The sequence below is a fragment of the Erpetoichthys calabaricus genome, chromosome 6, assembly GCF_900747795.2.
Source record: "Erpetoichthys calabaricus chromosome 6, fErpCal1.3, whole genome shotgun sequence".
Lineage (NCBI taxonomy): Eukaryota > Metazoa > Chordata > Cladistia > Polypteriformes > Polypteridae > Erpetoichthys > Erpetoichthys calabaricus.
In genome coordinates this window covers 126,774,192-126,794,983 of record NC_041399.2, presented here as the reverse complement: position 1 = coordinate 126,794,983, position 20,792 = coordinate 126,774,192, and the positions used below count along the sequence as shown (strand labels likewise).

The 20,792-nt window shown below is 37.6% G+C and overlaps 1 protein-coding gene across 1 annotated transcript in view; it reads right to left on the bottom strand.

Annotated features, from left to right (window-relative positions):
* Positions 1 to 20,792, bottom strand: part of LOC114642973 (uncharacterized) — a 273,815-nt gene that overhangs the window by 34,926 nt on the left and 218,097 nt on the right. Inside the window, exons 27-29 of the mRNA XM_051928772.1 lie at positions 19,661 to 19,768; positions 9,791 to 9,850; positions 9,183 to 9,329 (exon numbers count right to left, since the gene is read on the bottom strand). Coding sequence (XP_051784732.1) covers positions 9,183 to 9,329; positions 9,791 to 9,850; positions 19,661 to 19,768 — 315 coding nt within the window. The remainder of the gene's footprint in view (positions 1 to 9,182; positions 9,330 to 9,790; positions 9,851 to 19,660; positions 19,769 to 20,792) is intronic.

Genomic DNA, 20,792 nt, shown 5'->3' with positions numbered 1-20,792 from the left:
ACAGGGGCTTAGCAGCGGTGAAGTATTGCTTTTAAATTTTAATTAAGAACAAAAGAAAACCTCAGAGGTTCGATTCCCGTAAGGGAGTGAAGTGAGTGTCCGGTTACCTACCAGGTAACGCTTATGGTTGGACAGCAAGTGACGTAACATCAGCCACGGTGCCTTCAGTTGTGAGAAGCAGATCATAGAATGATTGAAAATAGTTTTGCATTTACCTTTTTAGTAAAAGGCGAGTGTTTAAGCCTGAGAAATCACCCCGTAAATGCACACGTTTAATTACACATGTTAATATGTATGCTTACACAGTATTAAAAGACACTCAAAAATTAACGTCATTTACCATCAGCCACGGTGCCTTCAGTTGTGAGAAGCAGATCATGGAATGATTAAAAATAGTTTTGCATTTACCTTTTTAGTAAAAGGCGAGCTTTTAAGCCTGAGAAATCACCCCGTAAATGCACACGTTTAATTGCACGTGTTAATATGTATGCTTACACAGTATTAAAAGACAGTGAACAACGTCAGTTACCTTTGTTCCCGCGTTTGATAAAAGGCGAGCTTTTAAGCCTGAGAAATCACCCCGTAAATGCACACGTTTAATTGCACGTGTTAATATGTATGCTTACACAGTATTAAAAGACAGTGAACAACGTCAGTTACCTTTGTTCCCGCGTTTGATAAAAGGCGAGCTTTTAAGCCTGAGAAATCACCCCGTAAATGCACACGTTTAATTGCACGTGTTAATATGTATGCTTACACAGTATTAAAAGACAGTCAAAAATTAACGTCATTTACCTTTGTTCCCGCGTTTGACTCGTGCTGTAAATCTCTTCCTTGTTTTTAGTTCACGTGATTATGTAGGAGGCGTGATGACGCGATACGTGACTCCGCCTCCTCCATTAGAGTATATGGACAAAAAATATGTTCCAGTTATGACCATTACACGTAGAATTTCGAAATGAAACCTGCCTAACTTTTGTAAGTAAGCTGTAAGGAATGAGCCTGCCAAATTTCAGCCTTCCACCTACATGGGAAGTTCGAGAATTAGTGATGAGTGAGTCAGTCAGTCAGTGAGGGCTTTGCCTTTTATTAATATGTATAGATATATATATCTGCGGTGGGTTGGCACCCTGCCCAGGATTGGTTCCCTGCCTTGTGCCCTGTGTTGGCTGGGATTGGCTCCAGCAGACCCCCGTGACCCTGTGTTCGGATTCAGCGGGTTGGAAAATGGATATATATATATATATATATATATATATATATATATATATATATACACACACATTAATTATATATATATATATATATATATATATATATATAAAATTAACATCATTCTGGACCAAAATCTTTGAATAAATATCAGACAGCCTTGGTATAACACGATCACTCCTAATCCAATAACAGGAATGTTAGGTGTACTCCCAGATGGGCTTAAAGTGGAGAAGGACAAACAAACTGTATTTGCCTTTACTTCACTACTAGCACATAGTCTTATCTTGCTCAACTGATGTTATTATACTATTTGAAATTGGTTAAAAAAAAAAAATCTAATTCTCACTTTATGTATTTAAAATGGCAGGATCTAATCAATAACATCTTAAAATAAGCATTTCTATTGGCAAAAAGTTTCTTTTCCCTATTTTCTACTCAGGCTCTAGGTCATCCTTTCTTTCTCTTGGGTGGGGGATTGACGGAGTTTGACTTTATTTTATGGAATGTTACTTGCTTTTAATAAATTCAATAAAAAAGGTGTGTGACATACAATAATAAAAAAATATAATGCTGAAAAGTAGAAGCGAGAAGAGCTTAACAGCTCTCTTCTACGAATAGTAAAAAATGAAGGGAACAGCTAAAGGCAGTCATATAATAATGAAAATAAGCACAGCAATAATCACACAAAACATGAAAGAACAGCGAGACTAAACAGGATATTAGAAATTCTAAAACACAGTTAAATAAAAATGTTAATAATTGTAAACATTAAAAAACAAACAAAAACTATAAACATTAATAAATAAATACAATCAGTAAGAACTATCTTTAAAGCCTTGGCTATAAATAGTATTACACAGTTGCTAAGTCATTAAACCAAGGGCGAAGGATAAGTTACCACCTCTGCCTTGCTATATAACTCTGAGCAAATCCAACCTGTCAATGCTCCAACTGTACAAAATATCTCTAAACAGTGAGGATTAACATACGTAACTTGATAAAGTCAATCAATAATGGGGGGTAAGCATGTGGATTCCAATCCTCTTTTAAAATCAGTATTTAATTAAATACACAGAATATGGACTGAAGGCAGTTTAGGGTGAATTACACGTTATACAGTAAGTATTTAACAACATAGAAAAACTGTAAAATAGCTCCACTGCACAAGGGTCCAAGGTGAAATTAAAAAAACACGAATATAGTATTATCTATATTTTCAAAACATTAATGACAATATTTCTATAATATTAGGTGAATTGGAAATGAATTGGAAATGAGGAACTATGTTTAACTCTTTGGCCATTTCGTATGACAATAATGTTCATTTTCAGTTGTCGAAAGTAATAAGACCCCAGAATGAATTAGAAACAAAACAATGAAGAAAAGAAACTTAGAAATAACCAGTCTATACAAGCAGAAATATGCTGTGCTTTGTTAATAAATCAGTAGCAGGACTGGATTTTTTATAGAGCAAGACGACGCAGACAGGTAAGGCAAGAAGCAAGTCTTTGTGCATTAATTTGTTCCTTGTTACGTTTAATCCTACTGGGTTTGTGAAGCATGTAAATTAAATTTAATGTCCAACAAATGTGTCACAAATACCTCAACTACAATCCTGCTGCAGTATCTGTCAATGAATTAATAAAGTTGGCTCCTAAATAAAACATACACATGGATATATCTAAAGCTTAAGAAAAAGCTCATGTTTTGTCCTATTGGTTCCTTTTAAATTTTTCTTAATCTCATAACTACACAAAGGTGTAACAAAACTCTTTTCAGACAGGTCCATAATACAAGCTACTTCCAATCTGGGACTTCAATTTTCATTTTCAAATTTACTAAGTTTCCTGCATTTCTTTAGCTGAAGAGGTGCTTCTAACAGAAAGAAGATTTATTGCAACTTCATGTTGAATAAAGTGAACATAAAATACTGAACTGGTTTTACCATTGTCACATATGTACACGGGGAGGCAGCTAAACGACCTGAATGAGAGTAAATCCATGCCAGACCAAGAACAGCATCAGATCGGGTGGGAATTTATACTGGCGCTTTTAGTTAGAATCCGATGAGAAGGGGTGGGGGTGGGGGTGGGGGTTGTTGGTGGAGGGAGAGGGTGAATGTTACTAAGAGAATAAACCTGAAAAAGAGCTAAGTTTTAGAAATGCCATACATTTTCGTTTTCAAATAATATTGCATTAGTGAGACGATATTTTCCGACTGGTACTATTCAGGTGATAAAATGATTTCTTCAAAATGTCACATATACTGTATTTGTTGCTTTCATTTTTACCCAGTTCGAGCAGAAGCACACAGGTGGCTGGTTGCTTGCACTATAACACTCTTGACTTGGCGGAGATCAACACAAATGTACTGTGCAAAGTATGCACGGGGGCCACTGAGAAAAGAATTGTGTTCATGGCTCACCTTGCAGAGGAGCTTTGTCGTCGCTTCTTACAAGAAAAGGCGATGGATAAAGCAAAAGAGGATGCAACATCGACAAGCTTCTGTTCCAAGACTGCCGCTTCCCCAGCCCCTTCAGTGTAATAGTACCCACAGCACAGAGAGAAGTGTGTACATTGCAACAGGTACACATGTTGTAAATGTAGAAAGGACGGTCCCTGGGTGTGTGGGAACTGTTAACATTTGAATCTGATGATTGCATAAAGTGCGGAACTGACCTCTCTGTACTATTCTTTCCTCTGCATGTTATGGAGTACAAAAGAAACACCACCATGCACCCAAAAGTGGACACTGGCAAAATCAAAAAAATATGAATAATGTTGCATCAGTGCCACAATATTTTCCGAAATGTACTATACAGGTCATAAAATCGCATGCTGCTTGCTTGGTTTAGTTCTTATTTATCAAATCGATTCCAATATGTACAGAAATGTGCTGACAGTACTCCATCATTATACACAGAAGTGAGATATGGTGTCCCGCAGGGCTCAGTACTGGGACCTTTACTGTTTTCACTTTACATGCTTCCACTGGGATCTATCATTAGGAAACAATGTTAATTTTCACTTGTATGCAGATGACACCCAGTTAAACCTTTCATTTAGATCAAATTAAGTTTCTCCGATGTTGTCTTTAATTAGTTGTGTTAGTGAATTAAAGGAGAGGATGGATGAGAACTACTTGTCTTTAAACACCGATAAAACACAGATGTTAATTGTTGGAAGGAATAACGCTGATCACAACAATATTTTGTCATCATTTAACTCAGTTGGAATCACCATTAATTTTACTGAATCAGCCCGCAATCTAGGAGTTATCTTTGACTGTAGCATGTCATTTAAAGCCCATATTACAAAGTTGTCCAAATCATGTTTCTTCCATCTTAAAAATGTTGGGAAATTAAGGCGCTTTATAAATAAACAGGATTCTGATAAATTCATTCATGCATTTATTTCTAGTAGGACTGATTACTGCAATGCGGTGTTCACTGGATGTTCAAACTATTCTATATATAGCCTCCAGTTAATCCAAAATGCTGCTGCAAGAATTATTACAAGAACAAGAAAATACGAACACATAACTCCAGTTCTTAAATCCTTACACTGGCTCCCGGTTAAGTTTAGGGCAGAAACAGAGAAAGGGGTCTCTTTTTGAACTGCCTTTCTCAAGGTTTCTTCCATTTTTTTTTTTGGAGTTTTTCCTTGTCTTCGTAGAGAGTCAAGGCTGGGGGGCTGTCAAGAGGCAGGGCATGTTAAAACTGTTGCAGCACTTCTTGTGTGATTTTGGGCTATACAAAAATAAATTGTATTGTATTGTAAAATGAGTTATTCTAAATATCCTATATACCTATGTCTCTGTTTTTTTGTCAGTGCGGCTTTGACATCATGGACCATAAGGTGCATACTAATTCAGCATAAGCAGGAGTACTCAATAAAACTGAATAAAAAAAATTCAAGTGATGGTGAGATACGAAGTAGGCAGATTCACCAGCGTTTGTGTGTCAGCTTTTATTCCTCCAGATCAGAGAATTTCCAGTTCCATTGTCTCAAAACACCACTCACATCTACAGTTTTTCCCAGTTTTGGATAAAAAGTAACCATGTCAGATCTTTGGGGGGTGTTGTATCGTGATTGTGACAGAGAATAAAAGTGAAAAAAAACAGTAACTTTTACAAGTACTATAAATTTACACCGGCTGTTACAGCCACACATCAATTGTATGTTTTTATTGTATAATATTAACAATAAGAGCAGCTCACTACTCAAAACGGTAAATTCGCCAGGGAGCTGGTTTCGAACTCACGACCTTCAAATTATAAATCAGCGGATCATACCGCTGCACCACGGAGGAAACTGTCGTATTGTACTTGCACCTTTTGTGAAAGTGTTTATTTGATATTTGCCCATCAGCCTTCACACATTATACATTTCATGTCTACATTTTGTTATTTATTACTAAAACATGAAAAACATATCTGTTTAAATGTGTTTACATAGATTGTTGTAGACACAAAACACACATCAAATTATTTCCCCTTACAATTCTGAGTAGCTCACTACCAGATAATCAATCAAGGCAGGAACTGGGAGAATTTCTTGCCTGTTCTGAGGTGGTGGGGGGGATGGTATAGCAGGCTGCTTGCTGCTTGGGCTTATCAACACATTTAGAAGACAAAAAGAGGCTGACGGAGAGGTGCGAAGGGATTTAAGGTGGGCCGGATTTACGAGTTTTTTTGTTGGCTCCGGTAATTCTAGTGTTAAATAACCTTCCAGAATATTTCACCCAGCCGGTCTGGGGACAACAATTTCAAAACATGGTACAGCTCATAACTTGGACAGCCTCAAAATCTGAGAGGATAGAACGGTCCTTTAGCCAAACTTACATTCCTAAATATTTCGCCTCCCCACTACTAACCAGAGCCTGCACCGAAGTCCCCAAATCCACGGATGTGCAACCTAATAGGGGATGAGGAGGAATGCAGATGGAGAGGGAAGGAAGGGTGGTGTGCACTGACAAGTCCCCTGGCGATTCAGCATACAGGAGTGGTGATTATAAATAGATTTAAAACCAAGGTCTTATTCAATTCCGGCAGCAACATTTCCATTGTTGCCCACCGATATGTGCTACCGCAATAGTGGCTAAAAATGAAGATTAATTTAACATGTATCCACGAAGAAACCCGTTGGTACAGGTCCGTCACCTGGGTAATCAGTTGCGAAGGATTGCTAAAAAAGTTAACCGTGAGTTTACCATTGTTACGGATCATGCACATTTACACTGGATGGCCCTACACAAGGGATCGAATCCGCAGGTCACCAGGGGCATCATGCATTGCATAGAATTCACACTAAAAGATGGCGTACGGACAAAAGTGGAAATTTGCGTACGCACAAAAAAATCCAGATGTATAAATCTGTGCATACACCAACTTCCACGTTCTTCCGCTACATAAATCCTGGTCAGCATGAAAAGTAACACACGTGCACGCACCTGCCGCAACTCCCCAACTCCTCCTAGAATTATGCCTCTTTGAATACGCAAATCAATATAAATAGCACTTAAGTTCAGCGTTCTGTGAAAAGGCAATGGCAAAAACACGGGGGAAAATAGAAGAGTTTCACCGAATACCAAGTGGAGGCAAGGAAAAACACTATTTCTTGGTTTAAACAGTGGTATAAACAACAAAAGGAAGTTGATTGAGTGACATAGAGTGTCGGAGAAACTCAAAAGTTCAAGTTCACAAAATCGCACAGTGCCCGAAATAAATAAAAGAAGTTGTCAGATATCAAAGTCGCAGTGAAAAGGCGAGTCCTAGCATACCGTCCAAGATTCATATGAAAGCTTATTAGAGTACAGAGAAAAGAAGAAAAAAAAATAGGCACACAGTGGGGAAAAAAAGCATGGAACTGTAATCTTGAGATTTCCTCTTTAATCACGTAGTTTATTTCGTCATTAAAGTAGAACATCATAACCTTCATCTTAAAATCATTTAATTTACTAGTTTCTCAAATACCATCGTAACTAAAGTAGCACATTAAATGCTTTGTATTGTATGTGTTCTTCTATGTGCTCTGTGTGTGTGAATCACTACGTGATTCTTAAACGGGCTTTCTCTTCCTCCAACAGGACACAGAATCCATTACATTCACGATATCACAGCTCGCTGAACAATTTAAATACTAAGATGTATACTTGATATAATTTTCATGATGATATGCATTAAAGCATGTTATTAAACATGGGAACACAGTGGCGTAGTGATAGTGACGAGCTGGCACCCTGTCCAGAGATTGTTCCTGCCTCCTGCAAGATGCTCGCTGTGCTGTGCGTGACCTTCAATGAAATAATTTACTGCAGCAATACTGTCTCTTTCAAACGTACTTCCTTTTCTTTCTCCAAGTACCCAATCGTCACACAATCAGCTCTGTAATAGATGTCAAGCCATCTGTAAGCTTAGAACGCCAATTCTTCAAAACTTTTAAGGAACATTAAAATATCTTTGTAGTACATGTTTAATTATTCTATCCATCCAGTGTCATGCCAGTCCCAGCAAGAATACAGCGTGAGGTAGGAACAATCCTTGAACAGGGCGCCAGCTCGTCACTCATCGTGTCCTCATATGTAAATTTGCACTTTATAAAGTGGCTCAGGCTGTGCAATATTATAACTGTATCGCAAGTTTACAGTGAGGTAATTATATTTATAAACAGTCCTACAAGGAGTACTTGATGGACTGATTGAGTGTGTTTATAGTTCTTGGGATGAAACTGTTTTTGAACCGCAATGTCCCTACAGGAAATGCTCTGAAGCGTTTGTTGTATGAGTGCAGTTCAATAGACTGTGCGCATGGCTGAGACAGCATGTGCTTGATACTGTATACCGATAATTCTCTTTCCAATCAGCTGCTGTACACACTCAGATACAGTGGGATAAATACTCTGACTGTTGCAGTGAGAGTAATAACGCTAAAGCAGCTATGGTATTTGGAATAGTTTGGCCATCCCGTGGACCATTATATTGTTATAGGTTAATTACAATCAGATGCCTTAAACTAATAAATAATATGCGGTTAATTTCAGTGTATTTGATAAAGCCGCGTCAGGGATGTGGATCTAAAAAAGAAAGGGAGACCACACTGGAAGAAAAGCACTGCTTTGATGCTGGGTACTGCCAGTTTGCAAAACTGAGCAGAGAACTTGCGTACGGCAGGGACTGAGCTGGCGTGAAAATGTGCGTGGCTTTACACCATGTTTAGTTTTTATACATCATGATGTGAGCGTGGAAAAGGGTGTACTCAACATTTTTGTCTGTACGCACCGTTGCTACATGAGGCCCCAGGTGGTTTCTTGAACTACAGCCATACAAGTTTTTACTTGTTCATTGATGAGGCTCTCTACATGCCAACGTCGATGAACTTTCTCAGGTTCGCGATTACTTGGTCAGCAATGCCGAACTTGTTTCGGCTGGGCTTTTGGGGGGTATGGGGGTTCTGGGGGTCCTTATAACACATGGGAGGCAGTTAAAGGGCCTGAATGAGAGTAATTCATGTCAGACCAAGAGGTGGAAAATTGCACTAATTTTTCCTCTCACTTCTTTGCAAACCAGTTACGAGAAATTCTGCTTGGCCCCAATGACGTCACTTCCATTTCCGGCTTAAATGACGCCACTTCTGGTTCCAGGCTCACCGATGGCGTCACTTCCAGTTCCGGACCCAATAACATTACTTTCAGCCCCGGCCCCACCGATGATGTCACTTCCAGCCTTGGGCCCCAACTACACCACTTCTAGGCCCCAATGATGAAGTCACTTTCTCTACTCTCCTTTAAAGCTACCATCTTTGTGCCAGCAAATCAGTTCAGTTTTGGAGTTCAATCTGTACAAAATCGATACTTAATTATCCATTTGCAGCCAGGAATAATATACGGGTGGCTGCCCCAAACCATTTTTTTGTGACAAAGTACTTATGACACCATACTGTATGTGTATGATCATCACTGATACTTACTATTATCAATTTGTCTCCTGTCTAAGTCAAGCAGAGTAGAAGTAAGAGGACCAACAGATGGGTTATTGCTGTTATCTATAAGGTTGCTTCCTCCTCCCTTACTTGAATCATATATGGATTCACCATCAGCATTATTAAAACTTCCACCTGTAGAGAACAAAGTTAATCATACTATAAAGAATAATAAATACTACCTGCCATTAAAATAGTGATGGAGTCTAATCAATACTTAACACAATTACTACAATAAGTGCTAACATTGAGTGTTTTAAACTATGTGTAGTATGAGGTATATCGCATAAAAAGCTGCACATACACAATTAACATAAGCCTCCTTATAAAACTATTACATATGAAAAACGCAGAAAAGAATTTACCCAAAAATGATTTATTTTTAGCATCTTTATATTTGCCAGACTGAAATTTTGTCAAGTATTGCAACTGACAATGTTGATAATTTTAAGGGCTAATAACCATGCTTCTTTATTATTAAATGACAGAAATCACTTTTACTTCTATGTTTCTATAGAAAGAAGTGCATGTTATTAAAATTCATATATACTTTGAATACTTTGACTAACATTAGTGAAATATTAAATTTTAAGTACCTGTAGGCCTGTCATAATTTTCTCCTCCTTCTTCAATTCCTTTGTAAAAGTCATAAGGATCTATAAGAAGAAATAACATTGTTTTCCAACTCACCATTCATCTTTAGTTTGTCTGACCAAAATAGGGGTGGAGTGATATGGTGTATAAAATCTACAAATTATTCTCTATATTTTGCTCAATCCCAACAAGAAGTAGGACACTTGTATAGGCATTATAATAAAAAAGGCATATCCTCTTCCCTTACACCAGACTTTTTTAACAGTTGTTCATAGCATAATGCTAAAATGGTTTTACAGCCTGGGAAAGGAAGACTGAGCTGATGCCTCAGGATATTGATTACTTTATGGATGGACATCTGGGACAACAATTTGGTTTACAGTCTGGGAAAAGAGATTAAAGAGTTTGAGCAAAATTCATCCATCATATTGACAACCAGCCAATCAGGTGCATGCAACAATTATGTGTTGTGAAACCACGGCATGAAACTTTATAATAAATTTGCCACATTTTGAAAGCAACGTCAGAAGAAGAGAAACAGTGACTACGGAAGAGCGACGTCAGAGAAGAAAACAAAGACCAGTTTTCATCGGATCGTCAGATAGCAGCATTTTCATGAAAGTCGATTGCTAAATCAAACGGCGCCCTGAAACATTCATCCTCGTCATCTGTAACTTTTTCGTAAGCTTTTTCTAAAGACTATACATATCCAGACTTTTCTATCAGTCCTATTTTCTTTTATTCTTTGTTCCACTGGTGGTATTATTATTCTTGTAATAATATGCTGTTTTTAACTTTCTATGCTTTGTCTTAATGTCTAGAGTGATTGAAGTAATAAGTTAGATTTCTTTGAGCACCTGGCGCAGCCAGAGATTTGCCATTACCTCTGTGCTGTGAGGTTTATTAAGGCTGCGAGTGAGAGCTCCACTCGATAGTAGGGAACAGTACGTAAAGTAGGTATTCTTGGCTGATAAATGGCCTATAGTCAAGAGTGCTGAGCCTTTGTATGTTTAAATGTATTCTTGTAGACCAAAAGTAATATTTAGGTCTGAGATATCATTAAAACATCGTATGTTGTTCGTGCCGATAATAAGTAAGTCACTTGAAGTGCTGAGTGACAGGCTGTGTTATTCCTAAAGCACTTGTGTGGTTTAAAGTGCTAAAGGTTAATCTGTGTGTGTGTGTTTCTGTGTCATTCATGGGGCACTGTTGTGGTTAGGGTCTGTGTGTATGCGTATAGCTATGTATGTGTGTGTTCATCTTAAAGTGCAACAGTAGACCACTTACCCTTGAGAAAACAGGTAAAGGGTAAGTAGAGGGAAAGACTACGATAATACACCAAGCCATTTAGTTTAAGATTTATGCAAATGAAATGAATGTTTAAAAAGATCACTTTTTGAATGAAATAAATTTTTGTAGCTTTTTGCGAGCTGGATACTGACAGCAAGCTTGCTAGGGGAAACAAATATACTGCACACATGAAGAGAAATAAAAACCCACGGTCAAAATATTGCGAGACATACAAGAATCCTATGCAAACTGAAATTGCTCTGAGACTATACCCCAAATTGTCACTGGTAACCATGCTTGAAAGATCATGGTTAATTTAAAATTGTGTGTTTATTGTTTGTTGAAATATTGTGCTGTGTCAGATAGTGCCTAGAAATAAAATATGCCAAGAAGTGACCTTAGCTGGCAGCACAGAAAATAAAAGATGGGTTAAAAATAACTTAAAAGGTATTCTGTGAAATATTAATAATGTAGGCTGCACTTTGATGGAAAAGCTTTGCAGTTGCATCTTTTTGTGACACTTCATTTAAGTATAAATTAAATATTTCTATTTATACCTTCATCTATATAATGCAAAGTTGACTGACTGACTCACTCACTCATCAACAAAAACATTATTTCCCATTTGTCTAAAAACCTGAAATTTGATAGGATGTTACATCTAGGTCAGTAGGTTTTCACTAAGACAGACATTTCAATATATCACTATTTAGGGCTAAACCCCCCAACTTAACAGAAAAACTGAACACCCCAAAATCTCAATAAAGCTTTGATTTGATTGAAATTTGCAGACACTGGAAAAAAGAAAACTACCTGACACATTTTTTTGTTGATATTTGTCATTAATAATGTAGAAACAAGTGGGACATTCTAACACACAGCATCCCCTTTTCGCTACAGTGCTAACAGTGATCGTATAGAGAAATGGGGTGTGCTGGTTTATGCAAATGAAGGCTGGCTGCAGAAGCAAAGTGTAAGGTAGAAGGTTTGGCGAAGCTCAAAGAAGACATATTTAGCAAGTGTGCTCCAAAGCACAGGTGACAGCTTGATGTTGTGGCTGTGAGAACAGTAGGAAAGGTATTTAATATATATTAACTACCACCAACCCATTTTAACTGCAATCTTGTGGCAAACTCCAACATGGGGCCTACGATTCCCATCAGCCTGTGCAATCGCTCCCGTAGATTTCATCAGTGCTCAACAGCATTGAAAATAGCTGCATGTCATCAAAGGTAGCAACCGCTGTTTTTTTGTTTTTTTTCTCTCCAACCACTTTGGGATAACAAATTCCTTGTTTTGCTGGATTACAGCATTTTTTTTCTTGTCTCTTCTTGGATTGTGTTTAGACATTTTTTTACTCTGGACCCTTTTCTGAGGAATATGAGGAATGTGCTGCCACAGAGAGTGCACGCAGTGTTGCCAAAAAAAAAAAAAGTATAAAACTCCCAAACTCAAGTACCGTTTTTAGCAGGTTTTGCTATTGCAAGCTTGCATGCAAGATGTTATGCATTCAAAAGTAAACACGGCTGTTTTACTTATCATTACATATTACTATATTTGACAATCTATGAAGAAAGATTCGGACAACCGGACAGTGGCAGCAAGATTCAGTTGCCCAAGCATGTACTTCATTTTATTGTGTACACCATATGTAGCAGTAAATCTGAGATAAAATGATTACACTACTTTTTTTTTTTTTTTAATCAGTGCTTAACCTTCCATTTTTGAAAAAGCCAATACTATTGTCTACCTGCATATCATCATTAAGTTTACAATACCAATCAACAATCCGTGTTAACCCAGAGCATGACTTGAGCTCAGAAAATTATGCAATCATGATTAAATCTTAAATCATGAGTCAGATTCAAGGTGACATATAATGATACGCTATATAGTGTTTTGCCTGGATAACTCGTACAGTATGTCATCTTGTGCATGAAATATTATTATGCTCAAAAAAAAAAACAAAAAAAAAAAAACATGAATATATTTCTATGCTTTGTGCCACTTTATGGTAACTCTAAAGTAACTCAGCTATATTCATAAGTGGAATGGAGTCGGCAATAAAAAAACACAATAGCAAATAAAAAGCCATAAAGTCAGTTTTAGAATGAACTAAAACTGAACCATTGCATGAACTAAGTGATAGTGATGACAATGTGAATTGGTCATCAGATCTTGACATAGAGAGTAAAACTGATACATGATACGGCTCTCTACTTACGAACCGACTCTGATATGCCTGGTGAATTCGGTTGTGTGTACCTTCTCCAAGGTGCAACAACAGCTGTATGACAAAAAGGTAAAATAACTGCGATCACGTATAAGGACATGCAAGATATTAGCCCCTTAGCATTGTACACATTGCAGCAACTGCCTGAAATAACACAAGGTGCATGCAAATCATTCAGATCAGGCAATGACAATCTACTCTCTCACTTGCAAGCAACAGAAAAAATATAAGAGAAGTGTGCAATGAAACACACTTCTACTGTCCTGATTGTAACATCGGGTTGTACTTGGTGACTATCTCAAAACATACCACGTGAAGAATGTGTACTAAATCTGCATCATTACAACAGGGATCACTAGACATTTTTTCTACTCTATTTATGTTGACAGTTTGGTATTTACATGTTTCTGTTATACTAACTTTTTTCTTTACGAAAGAACTTCAGGTTTTTGACTCATTTTTCTTGGGGTAAACATAACGATAAAGAGGTTAAGCAAGAAAAAAAACACACTACAAATTAACTGATGAAGCAGAAAGAAGCATGACTCCCCAACCCTCCCCAGCTGACAGAGATGATGTTTTTCAGAATGTGATATGAAGACAACAGTAATTAGCAACTTATTTTTTTTTCTCTGTTTGTAGACAGTTGTTCAAACCTACTGTATAATGAAGCAATAATAATTTGAGGTTTTGATACTAATGGAGAGTTGAGATTTTTTAACCAGTTTTCAGCTTTGAATGTATCTACTTCAAATCACCTATGTAACATCACAGATAACCACTACTGGTGATTTCTTTTAATACTTGTTAGAACAGTTTAGCTAAGTATTTAACAGCAAACAGACAATGCACATTTTAAGAGAAATACATATTTCCAGTGTTAAACAAAGATGATTGCTAATCAAGTCAGAGTCACCCAAATATCTGCAGCAAAGACACATGGACAACAGAGCAACTGATGGTATAGAGTGAGCATTAAATTTGACTGTCTCAGATGCACCTATTTAGAGATGGCAAATGGAGAGAATAACAACCTACTACACAGAACAACTTGAAAACTATATTAAGATTCAGCACTCAGAAATGTATGGTTCTAGATATGGTGGATCAACATCACCACACTCACTTTGATAATGAAATCCTGAAACAACAATGATAAAAACAGTTGATTGGGGCAGTCAGAAGGCAATGGTAAGATAAGAAAATGAACAGGGTTATATTTATCAATCCCTCTGTGTGTACAAGAGAGGGGTACCATGAGAAACCAAAAAAGACAAGAAAAATATAAACCACTGTTAAAGTCTACTGTTTTATGTAAAGATTAGTCAGGTTCAATGTTTTACTCAATAGAACACGTACTATGTAACTAAATAAGTACTTTTCAGTATGTATTATTTGTATGTTATTTTATTTTTTAACTGGGGCTAATTTCTGTATATTGTGAGAAGCAGCCCGGACACAGATAGATGGACACCATTTTAAGTCCCAACACACGTTTATTTACACTATTTACAATGTCTATAAGTGCACAAACCCAGTGCCACAGCACCAATCACCCCAACAGTCCAGGCCAAAGCCACAGTATGCCTTCGGACCGCCTCCTTCTCTCAGACCTTGTCCTCTTCCACCCTTGAATGAAGGGAGGCGGCCCCTTTTATCCATACCCGGATGTGCTCCAGGTGTGCACCGGTAATCTTCCACCCGACACGCCCCAGTGTGGCGGAAGTGCCGGCTGTCTCCCCAGAAGCACTCCGGGTGTTCCCTCTCTTCTTCCCCCCCAGCACTTCCTGGTGGGGCGGAAGTGCTGGGGTCCAGGGTCCATCAGGCACAGGGATGCCCCCTGGTGGTGACCACGGGCCCCTATAGGGTTGAGCTTCTAAGCCCTGTACCCGTGGCCCCCAATACAACCAGGGCGGTCACCCCCTTGTGGTCTGGAAGAGGTATGAGCCCTCTTCCTGTCTCCCCGGGCGTCCCGGCCGGGTAGGAATCCCAGCCGGGTGCCACAATATATATATGTGTGTGTGTGTATATATTATACACACACACACACACACACACACACAGTATATTACATATATATATATATATATATATATATATATATATATATAATATGTGTGTGTGTACAGTAATCCCTCGCTATATCGCGCTTCGCCTTTCGCAGCTTCACTCTATCGCGGATTTTATATGTAAGCATATTTAAATATATATCGCGGATTTTTTGCTGGTTCGCGGATTTCTGCGGACAATGGGTCTTTTAATTTCTGGTACATGCTTCCTCAGTTGGTTTGCCCAGTTGATTTCATACAAGGGACGCTATTGGCAGATGGCTGAGAAGCTACCCAACTTACTTTTCTCTCTCTCTCTTGCGCTGACTTTCTCTGATCCTGATGTAGGGGGATTGAGCAGGGGGGCTGTTCGCACACCTAGACGATAGGGACACTCATCTAAAAATGCTAAAAGATTATCTAAAAATGCTAAAAGATTATCTTCACGTTGCTACCTTCTGTGCAGCTGCTTCCTGAAGCGACATGCTGCACGGTGCTTCGCATACTTAAAAGCTCGAAGGGCACGTATTGATTTTTGATGTTTGTTTTTCTCTGTCTCTCTCTCTCTGTCTGCTCCTCACGGAGGGGGTGTGAGCTGCCGCCTTCAACAGCTTTGTGCCGCGGTGCTTCGCATACTTAAAAGCCAAACAGCCCTATTGATTTGTTTGCTTTCCTCTCTATCTTTCTGACAGTCTCTGCTCCTGACACGCACTCCTTTGAAGAGGAAGATATGTTTGCATTCTTTTAATTGTGAGACGGAACTGTCATCTCTGTCTTGTCATGGAGCACAGTTTAAACTTTTGAAAAAGAGACAAATGTTTGTTTGCAGTGTTTGAATAACGTTCCTGTCTCTCTACAACCTCCTGTGTTTCTGCGCAAATCTGTGACCCAAGCATGACAATATAAAAATAACCATATAAACATATGGTTTCTACTTCGCGGATTTTCTTATTTCGCGGGTGGCTCTGGAACGCAACCCCCGCGATGGAGGAGGGATTACTGTATATATATATGTGTGTGTGTATGTATGTGTGTACATATTATATATACATATATATATATATATATATATATACATACATACACACACATACAGTATATATAAAGATTTTAAAGTCCCTTCCTTTTAAAGATCCCAGGGTACAGTGGGGAAAAGACCTTTCACTTAATATTTCAGAAAAGAAATGGAAAGCAGCCATGCATAGAATACACCAGATCCATATGTGCAAAGCATTTAATCATTCAAATTAAAATCTTTTATCAACCACACTTATATTCTTTAAAATTGTGGACTAAATTAACATAGTTTTGGACAAAAATGTTTCAATGCCAATCGCACAGCCTTTGGGCCCATTTATACTTCACGCTCAGTGTTTTTGCATCGTACAAGGAATTAAGCTTCAAATATAACACCTCCTCAACACATTTTTTCCACTACTTTTAAGCTAGAAATGTTTAGAATAATTGAAGCCTATGAAAAAAATGTAATCCTGGTCTATCTTAAATCCCTTCGCACCTCTCCATCAGCATCTTTTGTTTTGTAAATGTGTTGATCAGCACAAGCAGCAAGCAGCCCGCTGTCCCATGCCCCGCTTTGACGGAGCTCAGCTTGAGCAAAAATTTTTTCCCAGCTCAAGCCAAGGCTCCTTATCTGTGTGTGAGGTTCCTGGACTTGCATAGGGTAAATAATACAGTATATCATTATTTGGGATACATGCATTTCATGTGTGTTCCGTGTCTACAAAGATCGAGGTAAGTGTAGGATGAAATGAAATAAATGTGAGGCAAGAAATGCTGAACATATACCTAAAGCAGAAACTTTTCCCATGTTATACTAAAAAAATGGCATGAAGTGTATGTGTGAAGACTTTAGTCCAAATATCAAACACATGAGCTTTTAAACAAGAATATAACCAAAGAAAAAAAAAAACATTTGATTTACATGTCGCTGTCAATGAGTTAAAAACCCCAAGCTCAAATGTTTATTCGTGTTTTTGAATGGTGTAGAGGTAAGAACCACTGTCTTGTAACTCAAAGGTCCCAGATTTGAGACCAGCGCTCCGCGTTTTGAGTAGTGAGCTGTTATTTATTATTATTATTACTATAATATAATAAAAACATACATTTGATTCGAGTCTGTAGCACACGGTGTAAATTTTGGCTACTTGTAAAAGTTAGCACTTGTTTTTTTTATTATTCAGCTTTATTCTCTCAGTGACGTTCACGTGATATAACGAACTTGCATCTCCCTCTTCGAGTTGATGGCATTTATCTCCATTATTTTCACAAAATTAGCATTATGGCTGATGCCTGCTCAGAACTATTTGTTGTACCGGCAATCAAAGATATGATGTTCCGTGACTGCTATCAGACTGGACAAAGGCAGGACCATAACAACTGACAGCTTCCTCACTGCACTTTTGCTGGATAATAGACTGCTGCACTCTGCTTGGCACCATAAAGTAAAATGGGACTTCCACCTGCAGCTAAAGTCACTTCAGTACGTGAGCAATTCGCCACGCTGCTGTAAAATATCTGTAAAATAACAATGAACAGATTTTTCTCTGTTATGAGGAGAATGTGTGTCATGAGATTTTCAGTACAACGTCACACATAATGGGAGTTGGAATAATGTTTACGACTAGATGTATACAGCATAAAACATACAAAATAATAACACTTGATTTTTTTTAATTGTTACAGGTCTCTTACAGTCAAGTCTGTAATTGTTTGCATGCAGTGTATGAGCAGAGGAAGCAAAACCTTGGAAAAGTGAATACAATTTTATAACTGTTTATTAAAACAACAAATACTATTTACATTCCAGAACACAGTGTACACACTTCAGTATAAACTGTAATGTAAGCACTTCAGTATAAAAATCAGACTGTATAATGTATGTATTTCAGTATACAGTGTATGTGTTTCACTATATAGTGTATTAGTTTCAGTACAAATTGTAGGCATTTCAGTATTTGGTGTACGTAAATGGATTAGGTCGCAAACAGCACCTTATAAAAATGCAATATTATCATGAACTAAATGTACAGTCAATGTAGGCACTAGCATTTTAGGTGTAAACATCTTACCTCTTATATGGGAGTTTTGATGGTGATGTGCAAAATCTGAAGGAATGCAGTAAATGCGTGCAGTATAGGGTAAAATAAATAGAGGGTGGGGGGGTCCACAGTGTTTTTACGCATGCGCACAAGACTCACCTAGTTAGTTACCAGGCACTGTATACAGTGTCTATCCCCTTTCTCTTTTGAGCTGTGCTAGCACAGTCGGTCATGACTTGTTTTGGGTGTGAGGAATCCATCTCCTCTTGTATTTCTCTCGTCCTCACTATAGGCTAGACTCAAGGTGTATAGGGTACTTGCTAGCCACACATTACTTTAACTTGTCTACAATGAGAGGAAAACAGATGGGGTGCCTTAAAATAGCCCACTTGCTACAGCATTATTATTGACAAATCACAACAAAAGAAAAACAAAACAGGTCTGTTAATTTTCCTTTTAATATACCATGAAAAAATTTCAACCAAATCAGTCAATTCAGGGTAAGACTTTGTAAACAACCTCCTGTCAATCCCAGATTTTAAAAAATAAACATGCTCTCATTTCTCTTAACCTGGGGCCAGGTTCTGCAGCCTATTGGTCAGAGGGTGAGTCAGCTTTCTTGTCACATGTCCATGGCATAATTATATCTTTTCTCCCAGGTTCTGCAGCCTATTGGTCAGAGGGTGAGTCAGCTTTCTTGTCACATGTCCATGGCATAATTATATCTTTTCTCCTGGAGATAACTTAATTTTTTTCCTATGGCACCCTTCCATTTTTTCTGGTGCACTTTCCCCGAGTAAAGCTTAACTTCACACGAGCATGACAAGTTCCAGTCTTCATTCTTGTATGTTGCTTCTTACTGTTGGACTTTTCTCTGCACTTTGCCAACCTGATCAGGCAGACACCCCTTTACCATACATGTATATTATGCATACACTTATACAGCATATGTTTCATTTGTAGGAAATTCACATGTTGAGCTTTGTGTTTTTGAGGCATGTTAAACAGTCAACTGTAAATGAAAAGTAATGACTCAAAACAGTGAAATTTGTAAACAGTAACACCCTTACTCAATGTTCTGTGTCGCCATTTATGATTTTGAGGTTAAGAATTGATAATCTGTGTATGATAAGACTAAAAAACATTTTGGAAATTCATATTTTTAAAAATGGCATATACACAGAGATTCAATGAAAACAATTTAAATTCATTTTTTACATTACACTACAATCCCTAGATTACCTGTTATGTTGAAATTCAGTGTTTGATTTACAAGGCTGCTAACTTTTTCTTCATTAAGCTTCATCCCATTGGAACTGGAGATTAAACTTATGGCTGTAACTGAAGCTCCTAAAGACATATAGTTAAAAAAATAAAATATTGAAATATTTATAAATAAAAGGATCATTACAAAAATATGAATTTTCCTAAACATCACTTAGCAGTTACCTTCTTTCGAATATCCTTGCAATCAGGTGGTATCATATGCTTCTATTTCAATTTATTTTATGCATTAAAATAATTTCTTTGTTTTTTTTAAGCATTTTTGTGTCTACAACATTTATAAATCCTCTTAATCTTTTTTTTGTTTTGCAAATGTATCGATCAGCACAGGCAGCCTGCTATCCCATCACCCACCGATGCAGATTTAGTTGTACACAAAGTTCTTCCAGCTCAAGTCTGTTTATCTGTGTGTAAGGTGTCTTGAATTGTACAGGGCAAATAATATCTAGTTATTTGGAACACATACATTTCATGTGTGTTCCGTGTTTACAACGATCTGTGTAAATGTAGGATGACAGGAAATGCAAGGCAAGAAATGTTGAACACACAGCTAAAACAAAAGCTTTTTTTCATTTTCTACTAATAAGTGGCCAAATGCTGACGTGAACTGCATAATGTGTGAAGACTGAAGTCTAAATATCAAATAAATACTTTCACAAATCTGAAAATATTATGAACATAATACGGTGGCAGAATTGTTTAAAAATATTTGGTTCTCCCTTTTCAATCTATCTGTCTCTCTGAAAATAGTTGAAATAATATACTCTTTTCTGTGCTTATCATCATCAGCCATGTCAAATATATTTCAAAATATAGTATTGTTGCAATAGGCTGGCACCCTGTCTAGGGATTTTTCCTGCCTTGCATCCAAAGCTGCTGGGAGAGGCTCCAGGATTACTGTGATCCTGCTATTGATAAGCAGGATTAGAAAATGTTCATATTGTTCCTGATCTCAGATACTGTTTCTGTTGTTGTGTGGCTGTCCATACTCCTATTACCTGCTCTTACTCTGCTCATTAAGGGTTTACTATTCTTATGCATGAGCTACTCAAGTCTCACTACCTCTAACTTTGACACAACATGCTTGTTT